Source organism: Herpailurus yagouaroundi, unplaced genomic scaffold, assembly GCF_014898765.1.
Source record: "Herpailurus yagouaroundi ecotype Mexico unplaced genomic scaffold, PumYag 220, whole genome shotgun sequence".
Lineage (NCBI taxonomy): Eukaryota > Metazoa > Chordata > Mammalia > Carnivora > Felidae > Herpailurus > Herpailurus yagouaroundi.
Window position 1 is genome coordinate 9718308 of NW_024412451.1, and position 17029 is coordinate 9735336.

General features: G+C 60.6%; 2 protein-coding genes across 3 annotated transcripts in view; both read right to left on the reverse strand.

Moving 5' to 3' along the window:
* The window catches only part of TMC4 (transmembrane channel like 4), a 10924-nt gene extending 7365 nt beyond the window's left edge, over positions 1–3559 (reverse strand). Inside the window, exons 1-5 of the mRNA XM_040457872.1 lie at positions 3440–3559; positions 2554–2767; positions 1127–1272; positions 450–682; positions 224–345 (exon numbers count right to left, since the gene is read on the reverse strand). Of these exons, the coding sequence (XP_040313806.1) occupies positions 224–345; positions 450–682; positions 1127–1272; positions 2554–2767; positions 3440–3518 (794 nt within the window). The 5' untranslated portion in view covers positions 3519–3559. The remainder of the gene's footprint in view (positions 1–223; positions 346–449; positions 683–1126; positions 1273–2553; positions 2768–3439) is intronic.
* A 396-nt stretch (positions 3560–3955) lies between these two features.
* MBOAT7 (membrane bound acylglycerophosphatidylinositol O-acyltransferase MBOAT7) lies at positions 3956–16766 on the reverse strand. 2 transcript variants are annotated; one of them, XM_040457879.1, is made up of 8 exons: positions 16429–16766; positions 15617–15695; positions 15385–15514; positions 14697–14823; positions 12658–12817; positions 10033–10393; positions 8185–8361; positions 3956–4779 (listed from the first exon to the last, which is right to left on the reverse strand). In XM_040457879.1, the coding sequence occupies exons 2-8, from the start codon at positions 15690–15692 to the stop codon at positions 4392–4394; spliced, it is 1419 nt and encodes a 472-aa protein (XP_040313813.1). In that variant the 5' UTR covers positions 15693–15695; positions 16429–16766; the 3' UTR covers positions 3956–4391. The 2 variants fall into 2 exon arrangements, with proteins under 2 accessions (XP_040313813.1, XP_040313815.1); XM_040457881.1 differs by lacking the exons at positions 14697–14823; positions 15617–15695; positions 16429–16766 and having other exon boundaries at positions 15385–15498.
* Positions 16767–17029: the final 263 nt, after the last annotated feature.

Consider the following 17029-nt stretch of genomic DNA (forward strand, 5'->3'; position numbering starts at 1 on the left):
TTAAATTTGTGTGGTTAAGATCTTACCTTCCCGCTCTAGACTCTGAAGCCGTGGGAAGGAGAAGCTTCCCAATTTGTCACTGGTCTTTAGCACGAATGAAACGTTTTTAAGTGTGATTTCAACTCCAACTGAGAGAAAAGGATCACGGAGGGAGACTCCGGATTCTTGGGGAGGGGTCTGCTAGCACCACGACTCCCTCCCCGGGGTCCCAGGTGTCACTGACCGGTGGAGGATGAGCACCAGGTGCAGAAGGCCAATGACAAAGACGGAGCACAGGTAGGCGACCGCTAGGTGTCGGCGGGGTGGGTAGAACCCATAGAAGAGAGGAGACCATTCTAGAAAACCCTGCCAAGAGAAAGGTCACCGTGGGGCTAGGCAATGGAGGGTGGGGCACCCAGGCTCGGGGGGGTGGGGTGGTGGTGGGGTCTCCCAGGGACCCAGGCACTCACCACTCCTGAGAGCAAGCTGAAGAGGTGGGTGGGGAAGGTGACCAGGCCTTGGGGGTCGGGGTCGTAGAAGCCGCAGGGTGAGGAGGTGTCAGGGCTAGGGGGACCCGGGGGCGTCCCCTCCAGCCAGGTGGGCAGCAGTGTCATGCAGGCCTTCAGCACGGACGCCAGCACGTTGAGAAGCAGCAGGAAGCGGAGTAGCGAGAAGTAGGACTCGGTGCCGGCGCCAAACTGGCCTGCAGGGGGCGCCACAGAGGCGGGGGGCTGCTTTCTGAGTCTGGAGTCCCGGCCCTCCTCCCTCAGAACCGGGAGTCCTGCTCCCCAGCCCCTCCTCCCTCAGACCCAGGGGTCCTGACCCCCAGCCCCCTCCTCTCTCAGACCCAGAAGTCATGGTCCCCCAGAACCTCCTTCCTCAGACCTAGGAGTCCTGGCCCCCAGCCACTCCTCCCTGAGACCCAGGAGTCCTGGCCCCCAGCCCCTGCCCCACACCCAGGGGTCCAGGCCCTTAGCCCCCTCCTTCCTCAGACCCAGAAGTCATGGTCCTCTAAGACCTCCTCCCTCAGACCCAGGAGTCCAGGCCCCAGCCCCTCCTCCCTCAGACCCAGGAGTCCAGACCCCTCAGCCCCTCTTCCCTCAGACCCAGGAGTGGGCCCGCCCCAGCAGCCTCAGCCCTGCCGCACCCCCGATCCTTTTCAGCGTCCACGCCCAGGGCTGCAAGGTGTGCAGGCGTTCCTGGGTCTTCTCCTTGGACCGCCGAAGCCGCAGGGCCCACTGGGCCACCCTGGAACCCGATCCCTGGGCCGCTTTGTCCCTGGCATGGCTCTGCCTGGTACAGAAACAGATTCAGAGACAGAAAATGAAGGGCCTGGCAGCCCCGAGTGGACACCCCCAAACGGCGAAGCACCCCGCCAGTGGGACCGGGCTGGGATGCTCTTCAGCGATAGGAGCAGACGCGTAAGAAGCCAGGCGGAAATCAGAGGGTGCAGGGGTCTACTGGGAGTTCCAGGACAAGCAAGCTCACGCCGTGCTCTTTAGGGATGCGCCCCCGGGCGGAAGGCAGGGAAGTGATCGCCACACAGGACCTGTGTGGGGAGAGGGGGGTGACAGGGGCACGTGGGGGTGCTCCCCAGGGCGGAGTCTCCTGCCCCAGGTGCAGCCTGCCCGGGCGCTCGCCGCGGGAGTACTCCCGGGCTGCGCAGGGTGCCTCCTGCACTTGTCTGGAGGCAGGTATCATAAAGGAAAAGTGAAAAGGAAAGAAGGTTTGGTTTGGCGTTTGTCCCTGTTCCTGGCGCGGAGCGATAAAAACCCTTGGGAGACCAAGTGAAGAGATCCTGGTGTCGTCTGCAGCGGAAACGAGGTGACTTTTGGACTCCAGGTAAGAGTGGGGGGGGCGGGGCTTGCCAGGGGAACCACCCGCAGGTGTGGAGGGGGGAGGGGCTTGGCACCTGCAGCCCCACCCCCGACCTCCCGGGGGGAGCAACGGGGCTGGAGGCGGGGTTCGATGGCCCTTGGCCCAAGATTTAATCACCCCCGCCCGCGTAGGGGAACCTCCATAAACACCCGAAAGGAAGGGGTTCAGAGAACAATTTCAGGACGCGGGGCCCCGTCCTCAGACGGCCCTGGCACTTGCTTCTGACGTCGTGCAGCTCGGGGCTAGGAACGCACGACGCTCTCGCGCCTTCCGAAAGTTCCAGCGCCGCACTTTGCTTTGAGGAAAGAGCCACATGGTCTGAGCTTTACGCCAAGCGGGCTTAGGAAAGGTTTCCTGGGAAGGCTGTACTCCGGACAGCGCCGGGAGCCCCTTGTTGACCAGGCATCGTCCCCCAGCCCGGCCAGCTCTGTGGCGGCAGGGAAAGGAGGAGCAGTGACAAGCGTCAGTAGGCAGGAGACAGACACAGAGACACACATCAAGCAGAGAGGAACACACAGAGAGAAAGAGCCAGAGCGGAGACAGAGAACGTGAACCCGGAAGCTAGAGAAGGGAGTCCCAGGGTCGGGGCGGCAGGACTCCCCGGAGTCAGAGAAGCAGGGACACAGGCAGGGGGAGACAGAGGACACCGCGTAGACTCGGCCCACAGCTGGGTAGGAAGCGGGAGGTGAGCTTCACCTGTGGGTCCGGCGGGCCTGCATGGGCCAGGGGAGTTCCCTGGAGGGGATGGGTTCTCCCAGCTCCTTTTGGGCGGCTTCGGCCATGGCCTGGATGTTGCTCTCTCCATCTTCTTCCTCCTCCCCCGATGCCCCCCAGGGGAGAACCCCGGGTCCTCGGTACCGAAGGGTGGCGGCACTGGGGAGCTCATTCAGCACAGAGGAGAGCGAGGGGCCTGGGGCAGGAGAGCGGGGGCTGGGAGGGTGCAGGACTCGCAGCCCCCCGCCCCTCCTTCCTCAGACCCAGGAGTCCTGACCCCCCCGCCCCTCCTCCCTCAGACCCAGGAGTCCTGACCCCCCCCGCCCCTCCTCCCTCAGACCCAGGAGTCCTGACCCCCCCCCGCCCCTCCTCCCTCAGACCCAGGAGCCCTGAACCCCGTGCCCTCCTCCCTCAGACCCAGGAATCCTGAACTCCACACCCTCCTCCCTCAGACCCTGAAGTCCAGGCCCCCAGCCCCTCCTCCCTCAGACCCAGGAGTCTTGAACCACAGGGCCTCCTCCCTCAGGCCTTGGAGTCTGGGCCCCCAGCCCCTCCTCCCTCAGATCTGGGAGTGCAGGACCCAGGGCCCCTCTGCAAGCACCCAAATGTGGGCCCCCCAGGGCTGAGGAGCCCATTCTTCAATTTCCTTTTCTCTTATTCAGGAGTTTGCAACCCTCATCCCCCCTCCCCGAGACTGGAATCTGGACCTCCAGACCCCTCCCCAGGACGCAGGAGTCCCACGCCCTGGTTCCCTTCCCCCACCCAGAAAGCCAGGAATCGAAACCATCCCCCTTCTGCCCTCTGGACCCTGGAGTCCAGGCCTCCATTCCTTGCTTCCCTCAGGACGCCCCCCCCCCACCCCCCCCACCTGCTCTGGCCCCCCGGGGTGCCGGCCAGCCTCCGGAGGAGCCCCAGGCCTCCGGTTCCCACGTCGGGCCCGCTTCCATGGCCCCAGGTGCGACTGTTTCCGTCTCTAGCGGCCGGCTGGGCGGGGACTGCCCCAGGTAAGGAAGGGACCCCGGGCAGGTCCGCACCTGGCCACCAGGTGGCGGTGGTGGTGGGAGGACAGCAAGCAATTTGGCGTCAGGGCGGCTGCTGGGAAACGTCCTGGGAACAAGCCCACGGACGCCAGCGTGGTCCCTGGAAGTGCGGCGCCACGAGCCCCACGCCCGTCGATCACCCACAGGCACACGTACGGTCTTTGCGAAACACTTTATTGGCGGAGGCTCACACATTCTGACCGTGTCTCGGGCCAGAGAATGACAGGAGGGTGACAGGTGCGCTGGGACCCTGAGGTGGCTCAGATGGAAGCTGCAAGAACCATGTCCGCAGGCCTGCTCCTCGGTGCCTCAGTTTCCCCCTTATGAAACGGGAGGGTTATGTTCCCTTCAGGGTCTGAAATCCTGGTACAAGTGGGACGAAAGCCCCAGGGGGGATGTTCCCCACTCCCAGAACCTGCCCCGAAGCTCCTACCCCACACCATCTGCCAGGAAAAGGACGTGTGCCCAAGAAGCCGTGTGCCTGGCGGCCCCTGCTGGCAGGGTCGGGGAGTGCGGCTCTCTCCGGAAGCTGGGGCCGGGACACCTGGGTGATCGAGGGTCGTCCTGAGCCCTCGGGGCGGAGGGCAGAGGGCGGGGAAGCAGCGAGGAGCTGCAGCCCGGCTCCGTCGGACGCAGGGTACGGGGCGGAGACGGGAATCCTCGCCAGGTTCCTGGCCGCTCCAGCCATCTTTCTGGGAAAGGAGACGGCGGCCGGGGTCACAGGATTCCCAAGCAAGAAGCTTGGTGGGCGGGCCGACCGGCAAAGGGCGCCGCGGCAGCCTATTCCTCCCGGAGCTTTTCTGGGGCCAGGCTGGCGGCCGAGGGCGCGGTCTTCCTCCGGCCCGGCCCGCCCCCGCCCAAAGCCAGCCCCAGCAGCAGGGCGGCCAAGGCCAGGATGTGGACGCAGAAGTAGACGGAGGCCCAGTACCGGACGGTGTCTCCCAGGGACAGCAGCACGAAGCCCATACACATGTAGTCGTAGGCGCGCATCTTCAGGAACCAGTGCACCCAGTCCCAGGCCTTCTGGCCCCCGGGACTGAGCCGCCCCCGCAGGGCCGACTCCAGTCGGCCCTCTGCCGCCAGGCACAGCGGGATGGTCAGGAAGCTTAGGTAGTAGCCAGGGTGGAGGCCGTGCCAGTAGGCGCTCAGCAACATGGTCCAGGCGCTCCTGGGGGAGGGGCTCGGATTCAGGAACCTGGAGCCCAGGCCCCCATCTCCTTCCTCCTTCAGACCCAGGACCACAGACCCCTGAGACCCAAGAGTCCTGACTCCCCAGGCCCTCCTCCCTCAGATCCAGGAGTCCAGACCCCAGGCTTTCCTCCCTCCGAAGACCCAGGAGTCCTGAACCCCCGCCCCTCCTCCCTCAGACCTAGGATCAGGCCCCCAACCCCTCCTCCCTCAGACCCAGGAGTCCAGACCCCCAGCCCCTCCTCCCTCAGACCCAGGAGTCCTGGCCTCCAGCCCCCTCCTCCCCCAGACCCAGGAGCCCAGACCCCCAACCCCGCCTCCGTGAGACTCAGGAGTCCAGGCCCCCATCTCCTTCCTCCCTCAGACCCAGGAGTCCTGACTCCTCAGACCCTCCTCCCTCGGACCAGGAGTCCAGGCCCCCAGCCCCCTCCTCCCTCAGACCAAGGAGCCCAGAACCCCAGCCCCTCCTCCCTCAGACCAGGAGTCCTGACCCCCCAACCCTCTCCTCCCTCAGACCCAGGAGTCCAGGCCCCCGGCCCCCTCCTCCCTCAGACTCAGGAATCACTATTCTCTTTTCAGGAACCCAGTTAATGCCCTCTTATCACAGCTTCCCTCAAGACCCATGAACCTGAGCCCCTAGCCACTTCGTCTTGGGGATCTAAGAGTGGAATTCCTGATTCATGAAGACTCAGTCATCTCTAGCCATGGTCTCCTCTCTCTCTGGACCCCAAAATGCTATAAATTCAGGCTCCGGTCCCTCCTTCCTCAGAGACACAGAAATCACCACAGAGGACTCCGCCTGGAATGGAGATGTGGGTTCTTCCTTGTCTGTGGGCATCAGCCTTTCCCTGGGGCACATCAGGGTGCTTGAACCTAAGGACACAATAATGCTGCCCCCCATCCTTGGAGGCATAGAGTCCGTAAAAAGGCTGAATTTTCACTCTTGCCCAAAAGGGAGACCTTTTCCCCTCTCTCTCTTCTTCAGCCACTTCCACGAAAAAAACATAGTGCTTCGAAAACTTTTCTCCGTCCTTCGGATATAGATGGAAACGTTCGGAAAGGCTTGGAAATAAGCCTTAAGAAAACACAGTCCACGAATGTTTTTCTGGAGGGTGGTGGTACCCAGTCTTTGAACTATAAATGTCATGGGAGTTGGAGCCCCTGTCTCCCCGCCACTGTGGGGGTTCATCCTAGGCACCTGGCATCACGCTACCGCCTGCTGGACACCTAGTTGCGTTCTTCCTTCAGGTAGAGACGATCAGCACAGGTGGCTACCCCACTGCCAACTGAACTTGGGCAGAACAGGAGACCGTGCATCATGGCAAACAGCCGGTGGCTCCTCTTACTTGAGGACAGGTTATCGTTTCTCTCGGGAGCATGCTGTGCAGGGGACTGTGACAGGTGGCTCCGACGACAAGAGGAGCTTTCTTTTCGTTTTGGTAATCTCGTTAGCGGGTTACGTGGTGCACAGCCTGGCTCAATGCTAGCTCTTTAATAACAAAACCGTGTTCTTTCTTTTCTGCCAATGGTGGAGACAGAACCCCGGGTCGGGAGCATTTCAAGAGACGTTCTCTGACAGGGAGAAACAGGGTGGAAGGGATGCACATAAACGGCCCACCAGGCACCTTGAACTCCACACAGGCACCTGAACTCTGAGCTGTGGTCCCTACCTGCTCTCCCCACCTGCACACTCTCCCAAGAACAGTCTGTGCTCCCCCTCGGCCTTTCCCCGCTTCCGTCCTCCCTGGAACCCACTCCAGCTGGCTTTCACTTCCACCCTCCAAACTGCTCCCGTCAAGGTTGCTGGAGACCCCCCCCCCCCGCACCCTCCCGTCGCACCCAAGCCCGAGCCTTTGTTGTACTGAGGCTCCTGACATCGCCCGACACAAATGACCCCTCTCTGCTTTCCTGACTGTCCTCCTAGCTCACCGGCTCCGTCTAGGCCGGCTCCTCCTCGCCCGTCGTCTACACCGGGGTTTCTCAATCTCAGCGCTACGGACATTTGGGGCCAGATCACTGTGTGCTGGAGCGGGGGCCGTCCCGTGCTGCGCAGGGTGTTGAAGAGCGTCTGGGCCTGTAACCACTGGCTGCCAGTAGCATCTCCCAGTTATGGCACAAAGGGCTCCCAGGCGTTGCCGAATGCCCCCGGGGAGCGTGGCACAGCTGCCCCCAGCCGAGAACCTCTAACCGAAACACTGGAGCGCCCGCTGCTTTGACCTGCTGCTCAGCCCGAGTGTTAGGTACCGCTACCTGAAGGCACCTGAGCGCCGGCTTCTCACACCGTCTCCTCCTTCTGCGCCAGAGTCCCGTAACTGACCGCCTATCCAGTAACCCCAACCGAAACCTGACAGTCACCTGGGAGTCCGTGGGACTCCACCCAAGTTTCACTCCCTCACCCGAGCCACTCTGGAAACTTCCTCCTGCCCAGTCTTCCCATCTCAGTCACTCACAGCCATCACCCGGCATCACGCTTCACTTCCTCACGTTCTCATCCCCACATCCAGGCCGTGCCCAGTCCGGACACCCAGGTAGGTTTAGCTCCTAGCTCTGCAGCTGCGTCCTGACCTCATCTGGTGGCTCTGGGAAGGCGGAGTGACACTCGGCAGGTTACCTAACCTCTCTGAGCCTCAGTTCCCTCATCTTTAAAATGAGGGCGGGGAGCCTGGGTGGCTCAGTCGGTTAAGTGTCTGACTTCGGCTCAGGTCATCATCTCACAAGTTCAAGCCCTGCATCGGGCTCTGTGTGGACAGCTCGGAGCCTGGAGCCTGCTTCGGATTCTGTCTTCCTCTCTCTGCCCCTCCCCTACTCACACTCTCTCTCAAAACAAATAAACATTAAAAAAATTTTTTTTGAAACCAGGATAGTAAGCTCTACGTCCTAAGGTTGTAAACATAACAATGTCTGGCACACTCGAGTTTCCACTCAAGAAGTATTGGATGAATAATGAATAAAAGCTACTATACGGTGACTACTCACCTGGCGGGCCTCACGTTAGGTATGTTCACATCGCTTAAACCTCTCATCAATCTCTGAAGTAAGTTAACAGCATCACCCCCATTTAAGAGCTGAGGAAACACAGGTCAACTAGCTACTTAAGGTTTCTCTGTGTCTGGCTGGGCCAGGATCCCAGAAAGTCTGGCCAGAGTCCACAGGATTCAGTACACAGCTTCGGTCCGAAGATGTTGACTTTACACAAGTAGAAACTGAGGCCCAGAGAAAGGGAACGATTTACCCCAGAGCAATGCAAATCAGGGGCTGGGAACCGGCTCAAGAAACTACAACTCCCATGACCCTCTGGGGCAGAAGCCCGGCCGGGAGCCCACAAGCAGCCCCAGGCGCTACTGGGAGGTGTAGTTCCGTGTTTTCCCAGGGCAGGCGCGCTCACCTTAGCACATAGGAGCGAGCAGGTGCGCTCTTGTAGACGTACTGCGCCAGCCACCACTGCACCGTCATGTTCCAGTACCGCATGCCATCCCGCACCCGCACGCAGAAGTCAGTGCCGTAGCAGTCGATGTTGCGGATGGTCTCATAGTCGTACTCCAGGGAGGCCGCCTTCTCCGGACTGGGGGGGGGTGGAGGATGAGGGTGGGGGACAGACATGCAGCTCAGCCAGGCCCCCTCCCGACGCTGGCTACTGTCCCAGCCCCGGATGCTAAGGAGGGGATCGCGGCCAGGCCAGAGCTCTGGCTGTCACATTTGCTAGGGCAACCGGGGAGGGTAGCCCAGAGGGAGCCTTTTCCCGGACGAAGACTGGGGGCGGGGGCACAACAGTACACTGACAAGGGGTCCTCCTTCTCTTGGTCTCAGGGCTACAACAGCAACGAAAAGCCTTGAGGGGCTACAGTTGCTAAGCTACGAGTCCTCAGCAACCTGACCCTTCAGGGGTCTCAGATGCTAGGGAAGGGCAAACAAGCTCACTGTATTCAGAGCAGCCGCCCAGTGTGGTCCTAAGTTGTCAAGACACTGTGGTTGCTAGGGAAGTAGCATCCCTAACAACGCAGTGGTCTACGATTGCTAGGGAGATGTTTGAGGCCCACGTGACACCTGATGGTCTCTGTTGCTAGGGAAAGGGTATTCCTTAGGAACAAGGCCTAGGATGTTTAGAAACACTTCCAGAAAGGGCCCCTCCTGGTCTTTATGATTATTCAGTTAAGTGTCATCTCCAGCACTACAGTGGCTCCTGGATCACTGGTGCCAACAGTCCCAGTGGCGGTGAACATCTTTCACCCACCCCAGGGTAGGTGGCTTCTGAGAATGGGAGGGGAGCCATCTATTACAAAAGCCTTCAATTCCTGCTTGCCATTTTCTGGCGGACGCCGTCACTAGTAACCGGAGGTCTACCGATGGTTGCTAGGAACCGGGGATGGGGGAGGGGGGAAGTGGGGGGTGGGGTGGGGAGGTGGAGTCCAGTCCCAGTGGTTAGAAGCATCATTTCCCTAGCAACCTGAGAGCAACACTTCCTTAGCAACAAGATAGCCCCTAGTTCCAGGCTAGCTATTCAAGAACGAGGAGGGGGGGTGGCACTAGGAACAAGGTCAGTCCACAGTTACTGGGGTACTTCCTCAGCAGTGGTAGGAAAGCCACCCGCGGTTGCTGGGAGCGGTGTCCTCTCTGCCAGAGGACAGCATGGTCAGGGACGCCATGTCCTCAGAAAGCGCAGGCTGTTACGTGAGGACATCACATGGTTGGGGGCCTGTGCGCTGGGTCTAGTAACCAAGGGCAGGTTAGGGGGCGCCACTTACATAGCAATGAAAAGCGAGTCTTGTAGCAGGAAGGGACAGGTCCTGGTTGCTAGGGAAGCGCCCCCCTAACAAAGAGGGGCAGTCCAATTGCTAGGTAACCATCTCCCTAGCGACAAAGGGTGGGCCCCATCACAGCCAAAAGATGGTATCCCAAGTAACCAGGAACAGCCGGGTTACCGGGGTGACACTTCCATGGCAACAGAGGGGAGGCACATGGTTGCTAAGATACCACCTTTTCCTAGCAACAGAGAGCAATTCACCATCCCACGAGGTGACAAGCGCTAGCAACAGGGGGCAGTGGCAGGTATGAAGAGTACTGCTCCCTAGGGCAGGGGTAGGTGGGCGGTGGTGGCCAAGGGGCGACATTCCACTGACAGCAGGGGGCGAAGCTGCACCCCCTGCTCCCCCGCTCTCCTCCCTGCTAGGGGCAGGGCCAGCCTGTGCTGACGGGGCCTGCCGGGTCTTGGGAAGCCTCCCTCCCGCCGCCTGACCTGCTGGGGGGTGGGCATTGGAGGGTGGGGCCGCCCCCGGCCCGGGCTTTGGCGGCCACGGGGTAGGCCCCGAAGCCGGCAGCAATGCAGCCGCACTCGGCGGCAATCCAGGCCACGTAGAAGCGCATGCGGAAGGCGAAGAAGACGGGGATCATGTAGAAGAGGCGGGCAGGCAGCGGGCGGGCGTAGAAGGCGTCCTCACGCACGGCCTCCAGCGGGAAGAGGTGTGAGGACAGCAGGAAGAGCAGGCCAAAGAGCGGGGCCGGCCAGGCTCGGCGCAGGAGGGGCCGCAGGCTGGGCACGGCCCCCGGGAAGGGCTGCTCCAGCCAGTCCAGGTACGTGCGGTAGCGGAAGAACGGGCCTGTGGCGGGAGGGAGGGGCAGCCGTCAGAGACTGGTCTGGAGGTGGGGGGGTGGGGGCTGAGACTGGGCGCTGAGGAGTGGGGGAGGGGGTGGGGCTAGGTAACCGGGAACAAGAGGAGGGAGACTCTGAGAGAAAGGGACAAGAAACCAGCGAGTCTTAGACTCTTGATCTTGGGGGTCGTGGTCCAAGCCCCACGTGGGGCTTTGGGTGTAAAGATTACTTAAAAATAAAGTAGGGGCGCCTGGGTGGTTCAGTCCTTAAAGTGTTCGACTTCGGCTCAGGTCACCATCCCACAGTTTGTGAGTTCAAGCCCCTCTGTGCTGACAGCTCAGAGCCTGGAGCCTGCTTTGGATTCTGTGTCTCCCTTTCCCTCTGCCCCTCCTCCGCTTGCGCTCTCTTTCTCAAAAATAAATAAACATTAAAAATAAAAGAAAGAAAGAAAGCAAAGAAAGAAACCAGAGGGGCGCCTGGGTGGCGCAGTCGGTTAAGCGTCCGGCTTCAGCCAGGTCACGATCTCGCGGTCCGGGAGTTCGAGCCCCGCGTCGGGCTCTGGGCTGATGGCTCAGAGCCTGGAGCCTGTTTCCGATTCTGTGTCTCCCTCTCTCTCTGCCCCTCCCCCGTTCATGCTTTGTCTCTCCCTGTCCCAAAAATAAATAAACGTTGAAAAAAAAAAAATTAAAAAAAAAAAAAAAAAAAGAAACCAGAGAGGGGGAGTTCAAGGACTCGGAGAAAAAGATAAAGGACAGACCGCTAAGTAGCGAGGAACAAAGAGCTGGAGAGTGGGGGGTATGGAGACAAGTCCCCAAGAAACACAGGGGCAGATAGGCGGGACCCGAGGGGTGGCGGGGGGGGGGGGGTGACCTCTGCATGAAGGAGGAAGTAGGGCAGTGCAACTGGAGAGGAACAGAGTGGTTTGAGAAAAGGTCAGAGGGTTGCAGGCAGGGAGGACTCAGGGTTTTGTTCTAAGAGCCAGGAAACCGCTGTAGGCTCTTCCAACAGAGAGGTGCTGGGATGCCATTTACCCCGGCCCCTGAGCAGGGCGGGGGCTGCAGAGGGTCACCGGTGGAAAACAGGAGACAGTGGTAGCGCTGGAGATAAACTGGCGGCCTGGCCCAGGGAGGGAGCAGGTGCGGATTAACGGAAGTGACAGCCTTACGTGTCACAAAGAACAGAGAGAAGAGAGTAGGATTCCATTCATAAATGACCAGCACCGGGATATCTATAGAGACAGAGAGTCAGTCAGTGGTTCCCAGGGATTGGGGGCAGATGCGGTTTAAGGGACGATGGCTACAGGGTCCAGAGTTTCCTTCTGGGGCGATGCAATGTCTACAATGACATGGTGGTGATGGCCGCACAAGTCTGTAACTATGCCAACAGCTACTGAGCTGCATGTAGCTTTAAGTGGGTGAACATATCAGTTACGGTTCCATAAAGCTGTCATAAAAAAGAAAACCTCCTAGGGGCACCCGGGTGGCTCAGTCGGTTGAGCGTCCGACTCTTCATTTCAGCTCAGGTCACAATCTCACTCTGTGAGTTTGAGCCCCACATCAGGCTCTCCGCTGACTACTTGGGATTCTTTCTCTCTCTCTCTGCCTTTCCTCTGCTTGTGCTCTTTTTCTCTCTCAAAATAAATAAATAAACTTAAAAAAAAATCTTAGGGAAAAAAAGACAGAAAACCTCCTAGGACATCAACATTAATGGAAAATATTTTCGGACGCTAAAAATGGGAGCATAATGTGAATGTATTTGTTCCTTGGGTGATAGAAACATCAGGGTTGCATAGACCTTGCTCCTTTGTCTCCTGATTGCTCCCAAGAAGCCACAAGGAACCACTGAGGCCAAGAACAGTCTGTCTCTGCTCTGGGGGGCCAGCGGGAGAGTCTGATGTAGACCCAGGCAGAGATGCTCGCCCTCAAGAGGAGCACATGCTGGGGCACCTGCATGGCATCTGACTTTGGCTCAGGTCATGATCTCACAGTTCGTGAGTTTGAGCCCCACCTCGAGCTCTGTGCTGACAGCTCGGAGCCCGGAGCCTGCTTCAGATTCTGTGCCTCCCTCTCTCTCTGCCCCTCTCCCACTGGCACTCAGTCTCTCTCTCTCAAAAATAAATAAATATTTAAAAAAAAAAAAAAAAAAAAAAAGGAGCAGATGTTGGAACAGAGGCAGGATCACAGAACAGGCACCAAAGTCCGGGTGGAGAATGGGGACAGGCAGTGGTGACGAGATGCAGGGAGGCAGGGCTGGGTGCGCAGCCGCACTCACCTGTCATGATTCCCACGTAGCAGTAGCTGTAGCTGAGCGTCTCCATCAGAGAGGGGACATCGGGCAGAAGCCCCAGGCTGGGCCCCTTGCTGAAGCCCGTGGCCATTTCCTTCCTCTGGGCCAAGTGCAGGTCCTGAACTTCACTGGCGAGACTCACCAGCTGGGAGGAAGGGGCACGGGTGGGGGACAGATCAGACCCCGGGCCTTCCTCACCCTCGCCTTCCTGCAGCCAAGGGAAGCCGCTGGGAGCTGAGGTTCTAGTCCACGGGCGGCTCTCGGCATCCAGAGTCATGAGTCGCAGGGTGGCGGCTTCTGGCCACAGGTGCTCCCTAGCACTGCCTCCTGGGCCTTTCTGTCTCTTTGTTCCCCCTTCTGTGTTCTCCCGCGGGCTGTGGCTTCATACCACACACGCTCTCATGATCTCCAAGCCGTACCCTGTCTGGGCTCCTTCCTCCATCCCCAAAACCATTCAAAGTGCCTCTTGTCAGTAGTACAAGCCTACCGCGTTCCTCAAACTCACGGCCTCGAGAGCGGAACACGTTACCGTTCCCCAGAGGCGGCGCACTCCCCTCGGCAAATGCCACCATCAGGCAATTAACTGCTCAGGCGGGGAACCTTCCTTACTCCCCAAATCTACCGTAGGTCTCTGAGTCTGTAGCTTTTGGCCTCCGTTCTGCTGCCCAGCCCCCAGGCTGAACGTGACGGGCCTGCCCCTGCAGGCCTGTTCTCCACCTTCTCCGCAGGCCCGAGGCTGACACGGCAGCCACAGGCCTCAGCCGGCCTTCCGGCGTCCCCCTGGGTTCTGCCAGAAGGAAGCCCCAGGACCAGAGGGGGGAAGGCGGGTGTGAGGGCTGGGCCGCGTCCCTTGGTCCATCCTCTCAAGGCAGAGGGAGGACTTCACACGACACTCTCCTTTCTGTTCGACTACCGGCCCCGCTCTCGTCCCCAGGGTTGGTACCGGCTTCCCGTGGCTGGCCCAGGATCCTCACCGTCCCTTTTGGCTCCTCCGCCCCCCGCCCACCCACACCGTTGTCAAGAGGGACTCCTCAGAGCATCCCCAACGCGGCACTCGCTCCTGGGGCTCTGACTGGCCTACCGATGGCCTGGGTCAGGCCACCACTGCAGGTCAGCGGGACTCTGATCAAGGAGGCTGCCCTCATCCCTTCTTGCGCGCCCCCCCCCCCCCCCCCGGCAACTCCGTGGGCATCCAGGGCGCAGTTCCAAACATGTCAATGTGGTCACCTTACCTCTTCCGGCGACAAACCCCAAGACCGCTTCCGGTGGATCCTGGGCCCCCTGGGAAGCCTAAACCCCTCACCTTGGCCCCACTCCCCTTCCCCTTCCGTCTCTCGATGAACACTCGCCGTGGCTGGCGCCCACTCACCGGGCTCAGCCTGCTCCCTTCCACGTTCTGTCCCTACATGCCGAAAGGCTCTTCCTCCAACTCTCAGCCAACCAACTCCGGCCTGTCCTTGCATCCCGGGCCACCGAGAACACCAGATGCTCGGGAGACCTGGTTCGCTACCTCACGTGACTGTCCTGTGTCCTGTGTGACATGTCGCTGGAGCCCAGCACACAGGAACTCAGGACTTTTCGGTCTGGGGTGGGGCCTGGGAACCTGCTTTCACCCATCTCCCCAGGTGGTTTCGAGCCAGACACGGGTGCCCTGTTTTCGTGCCCTCAGAGAAGCGCCTTCTCTCCAAAGCCGTTTCCCCCTCCTTGGCTAAATGGCTTGCTACCAAGATGCACTCCTCGAGAACTGGTCCGTAAAGCACTTAGCTCAACCTCTGGCACACGGCAAAGACCAAATGACACCTGCACTACTTGGCCGCGGTTACCCTGCTTGGCGCGGGGAAAGGAGGGACTACTTCTCCCCCCCCCCCCCCCCCGGGGAACAGTTGAGAGGTGAAGTCCTGCCCCTGGGGGTGCTCCGGAGATAAAAATCCCACCTCCCCTACTGCCCCCGAGAGTGGGTGTGGAGGAGGACGAGAAGATGGGCCGTTCCCTGGCACCAAGAGAGGGGTGGAGGGGCGTCTGACCTTCAGTGTCAGCAGCAGCTGGACGGCATTGGTGAAGGGCGTGGGAGTGGGCAGGCCCAGCAGGCTGAGTGCTCGGAAGAACAGGAGGTAGGAGAAGGTCCAGGCGAGGGCCAGGGCGTGGCAGGAGCTGGGGCAGAGCAGGAGGACGAGTGTGCTGGGTACAGGGACCTCGACTCCGCCTCCCCCAGATTCTAGCTACAAGCCTTCCCTCACCCCCCCCCCCAACAGATAAGGGGGGGAAGGACGGGAGGAGCCAGACTGAACCAGTGCAAGAGGGGGCTCAGCCCCACAGAAATGCGCCACAACGGAGAAGAGAATGAGGAGGGGTAAGATAAGCTTTAGGGTGAAAACCCTTCAGGCCTCCATTTTTTTCCGAGGGAGGCCAGAAACATGGAGAAAGAAAGGGAGACGTAATACAAATATGAATGGTGGCAGGGCCGGCCCACCGGTCCCCCGTTCTCCCGAATACATGATACGGATATTAAGAACCAGGACAAACACGCAGGGACAAGACCCAGAAAAAAAGGCCGGACAGGAAGAAACACAGACCAAAGCACACGGAGAATCCAGGGATAAAAAGAGACACCCAGAGACAAAGGCAGAAAGGGAGATAGACCCAAAAAGGAAACAGGTTGCTTCCTCCCCCTCTGTTCTCCCTCCACACCACCCCCCCACCCCAAATCCTCACCAGGGCTGCGCCTGAATGAGGGCCCAGGTCCCAAGGATGGTGATCAGAGAATGCAAAGTGTGGGGGCCACAGGTGAACAAGGTGAGCCCCAGGCCCACGGCTGCTGCCCCCCATCTCTTCAGCCCAGGACCTGCGGGGAGAAGGGACAGCATAAGCCTGGACCCTTCCAGGGAGTCCCCTGCCCGGTGCCCCCCACCCCCCAATTTTCCACTAGGGAGGGAACCTGACTCACCAGCTTTCTTAAAGAGGAAGCCGATGGGGATGGAGATAAGGAGAACCACTAGATAGGTCCATTCTTCAGGCGACATGGTCTGGGGGAGGGGCAGAGGGTTTGTGAGAACCCAGGGATCCGGGCCATCAGCCCCCTCACCCTTACAGGATTCAGGAACCCACCCCCTCTAGTCCCCAGTGTGGAGGATCGTGGAGCCCTACTCTCAGCCCCTCTCCTCTGAGAACAGAGGAATCCGGACCTCCAGGACCTTCCTCCTTCAAGGATAAAGCAATACACCCCCAGCCCCGCTTTTTGGAGAACCCAGGCCTCCAGTCCTCCTCTGAGAACCCAAGAATCCAGACCTCTCAGCCCCTCCCCCGAGGATCCAGGAATCCGGCCCCTCCCCCTGCGATCGCAGAAATCGAAGCTAATCCCCCAACCCCCATTGGGGACCCACGGATTCAGTCATCGCTCGCTGAGAACCCAGCAACAACCCTTGTCCCAGGCCTTTCCCTTGCAGAGCCCAGGATTCCAGAGCTCCCAGCCCCTTCCTCCTGGAAGGATCCAGGGACTCGGGCCCTCCCTCTCTGAGAACCCAGACTCCAGCCTCCACCTCCATCCAAGGTGCAGACGTTTCTTCCACCTAAAGCCTGGAGGGCGCCCCCCACCCCGTACGTCCCCACTCCCCCAGCGCAGGTCAGACCCGCTCCGGCAGAGCCACAGGCGGTTACACCACTCCCTGCTCGGCCGCGCTCCCGGCGCCGAGTCCGCCCCCGTCCGCCGGCCGGTCCGCAGCCCCCGCCTCACCCCAGGTCGCCCGTGCCCCCGCCCACCTGGGCCTGGCTCCGCGCCGCCCGCCGGGCGGGAGGCGGCCAAGCGGTCCGGGCCCACGGGCGCCCCGGCTGTGGCCACGCCTCCCCGGCCCAGCGCGCGCTGCTCTGTCGCGGTCCCGGGCCGGATGTGCTGCCCCGTCAGGCTGCGGGCCGGGCAGGGAAGCGGCCGGCAACCGGCACCCGACAGCTCCAGCCCGTGACTGCACCTTTACCCCTCGGCAGCCGAGCCCAGTGCACGTAAAAAGGCGGGGCCCGGAGCTTCGGGCTCGGACGGACGCTTCGGAGCCGGGAGAAGCCGGGGTCTCCGCTTCGGGTTCCTTCGGGCAGAATCGGCGGCAGTTTGGAGGCGGGGCCACAAGCTTCGGTCTCCGTTCGGAGGTCTCCGTTCGGATGTAGGCGGGGCCAAGAGCCTCGGCCGGATGTGGGCGGGGTCATATCGTTGGTGTCCTTCGAACATAGTTGGGTACCAGTGACCCAGGTTAGGAGATAGGCGAAGTCTCGTTCTTGGAGAAGGAGGCGGGGCCACAGACTTAGGCAACACGAAGGAGGCAGCGATCTGGAACATTTCAAGGGGCGGAACGAACAGCATCCCGGCCGGAGG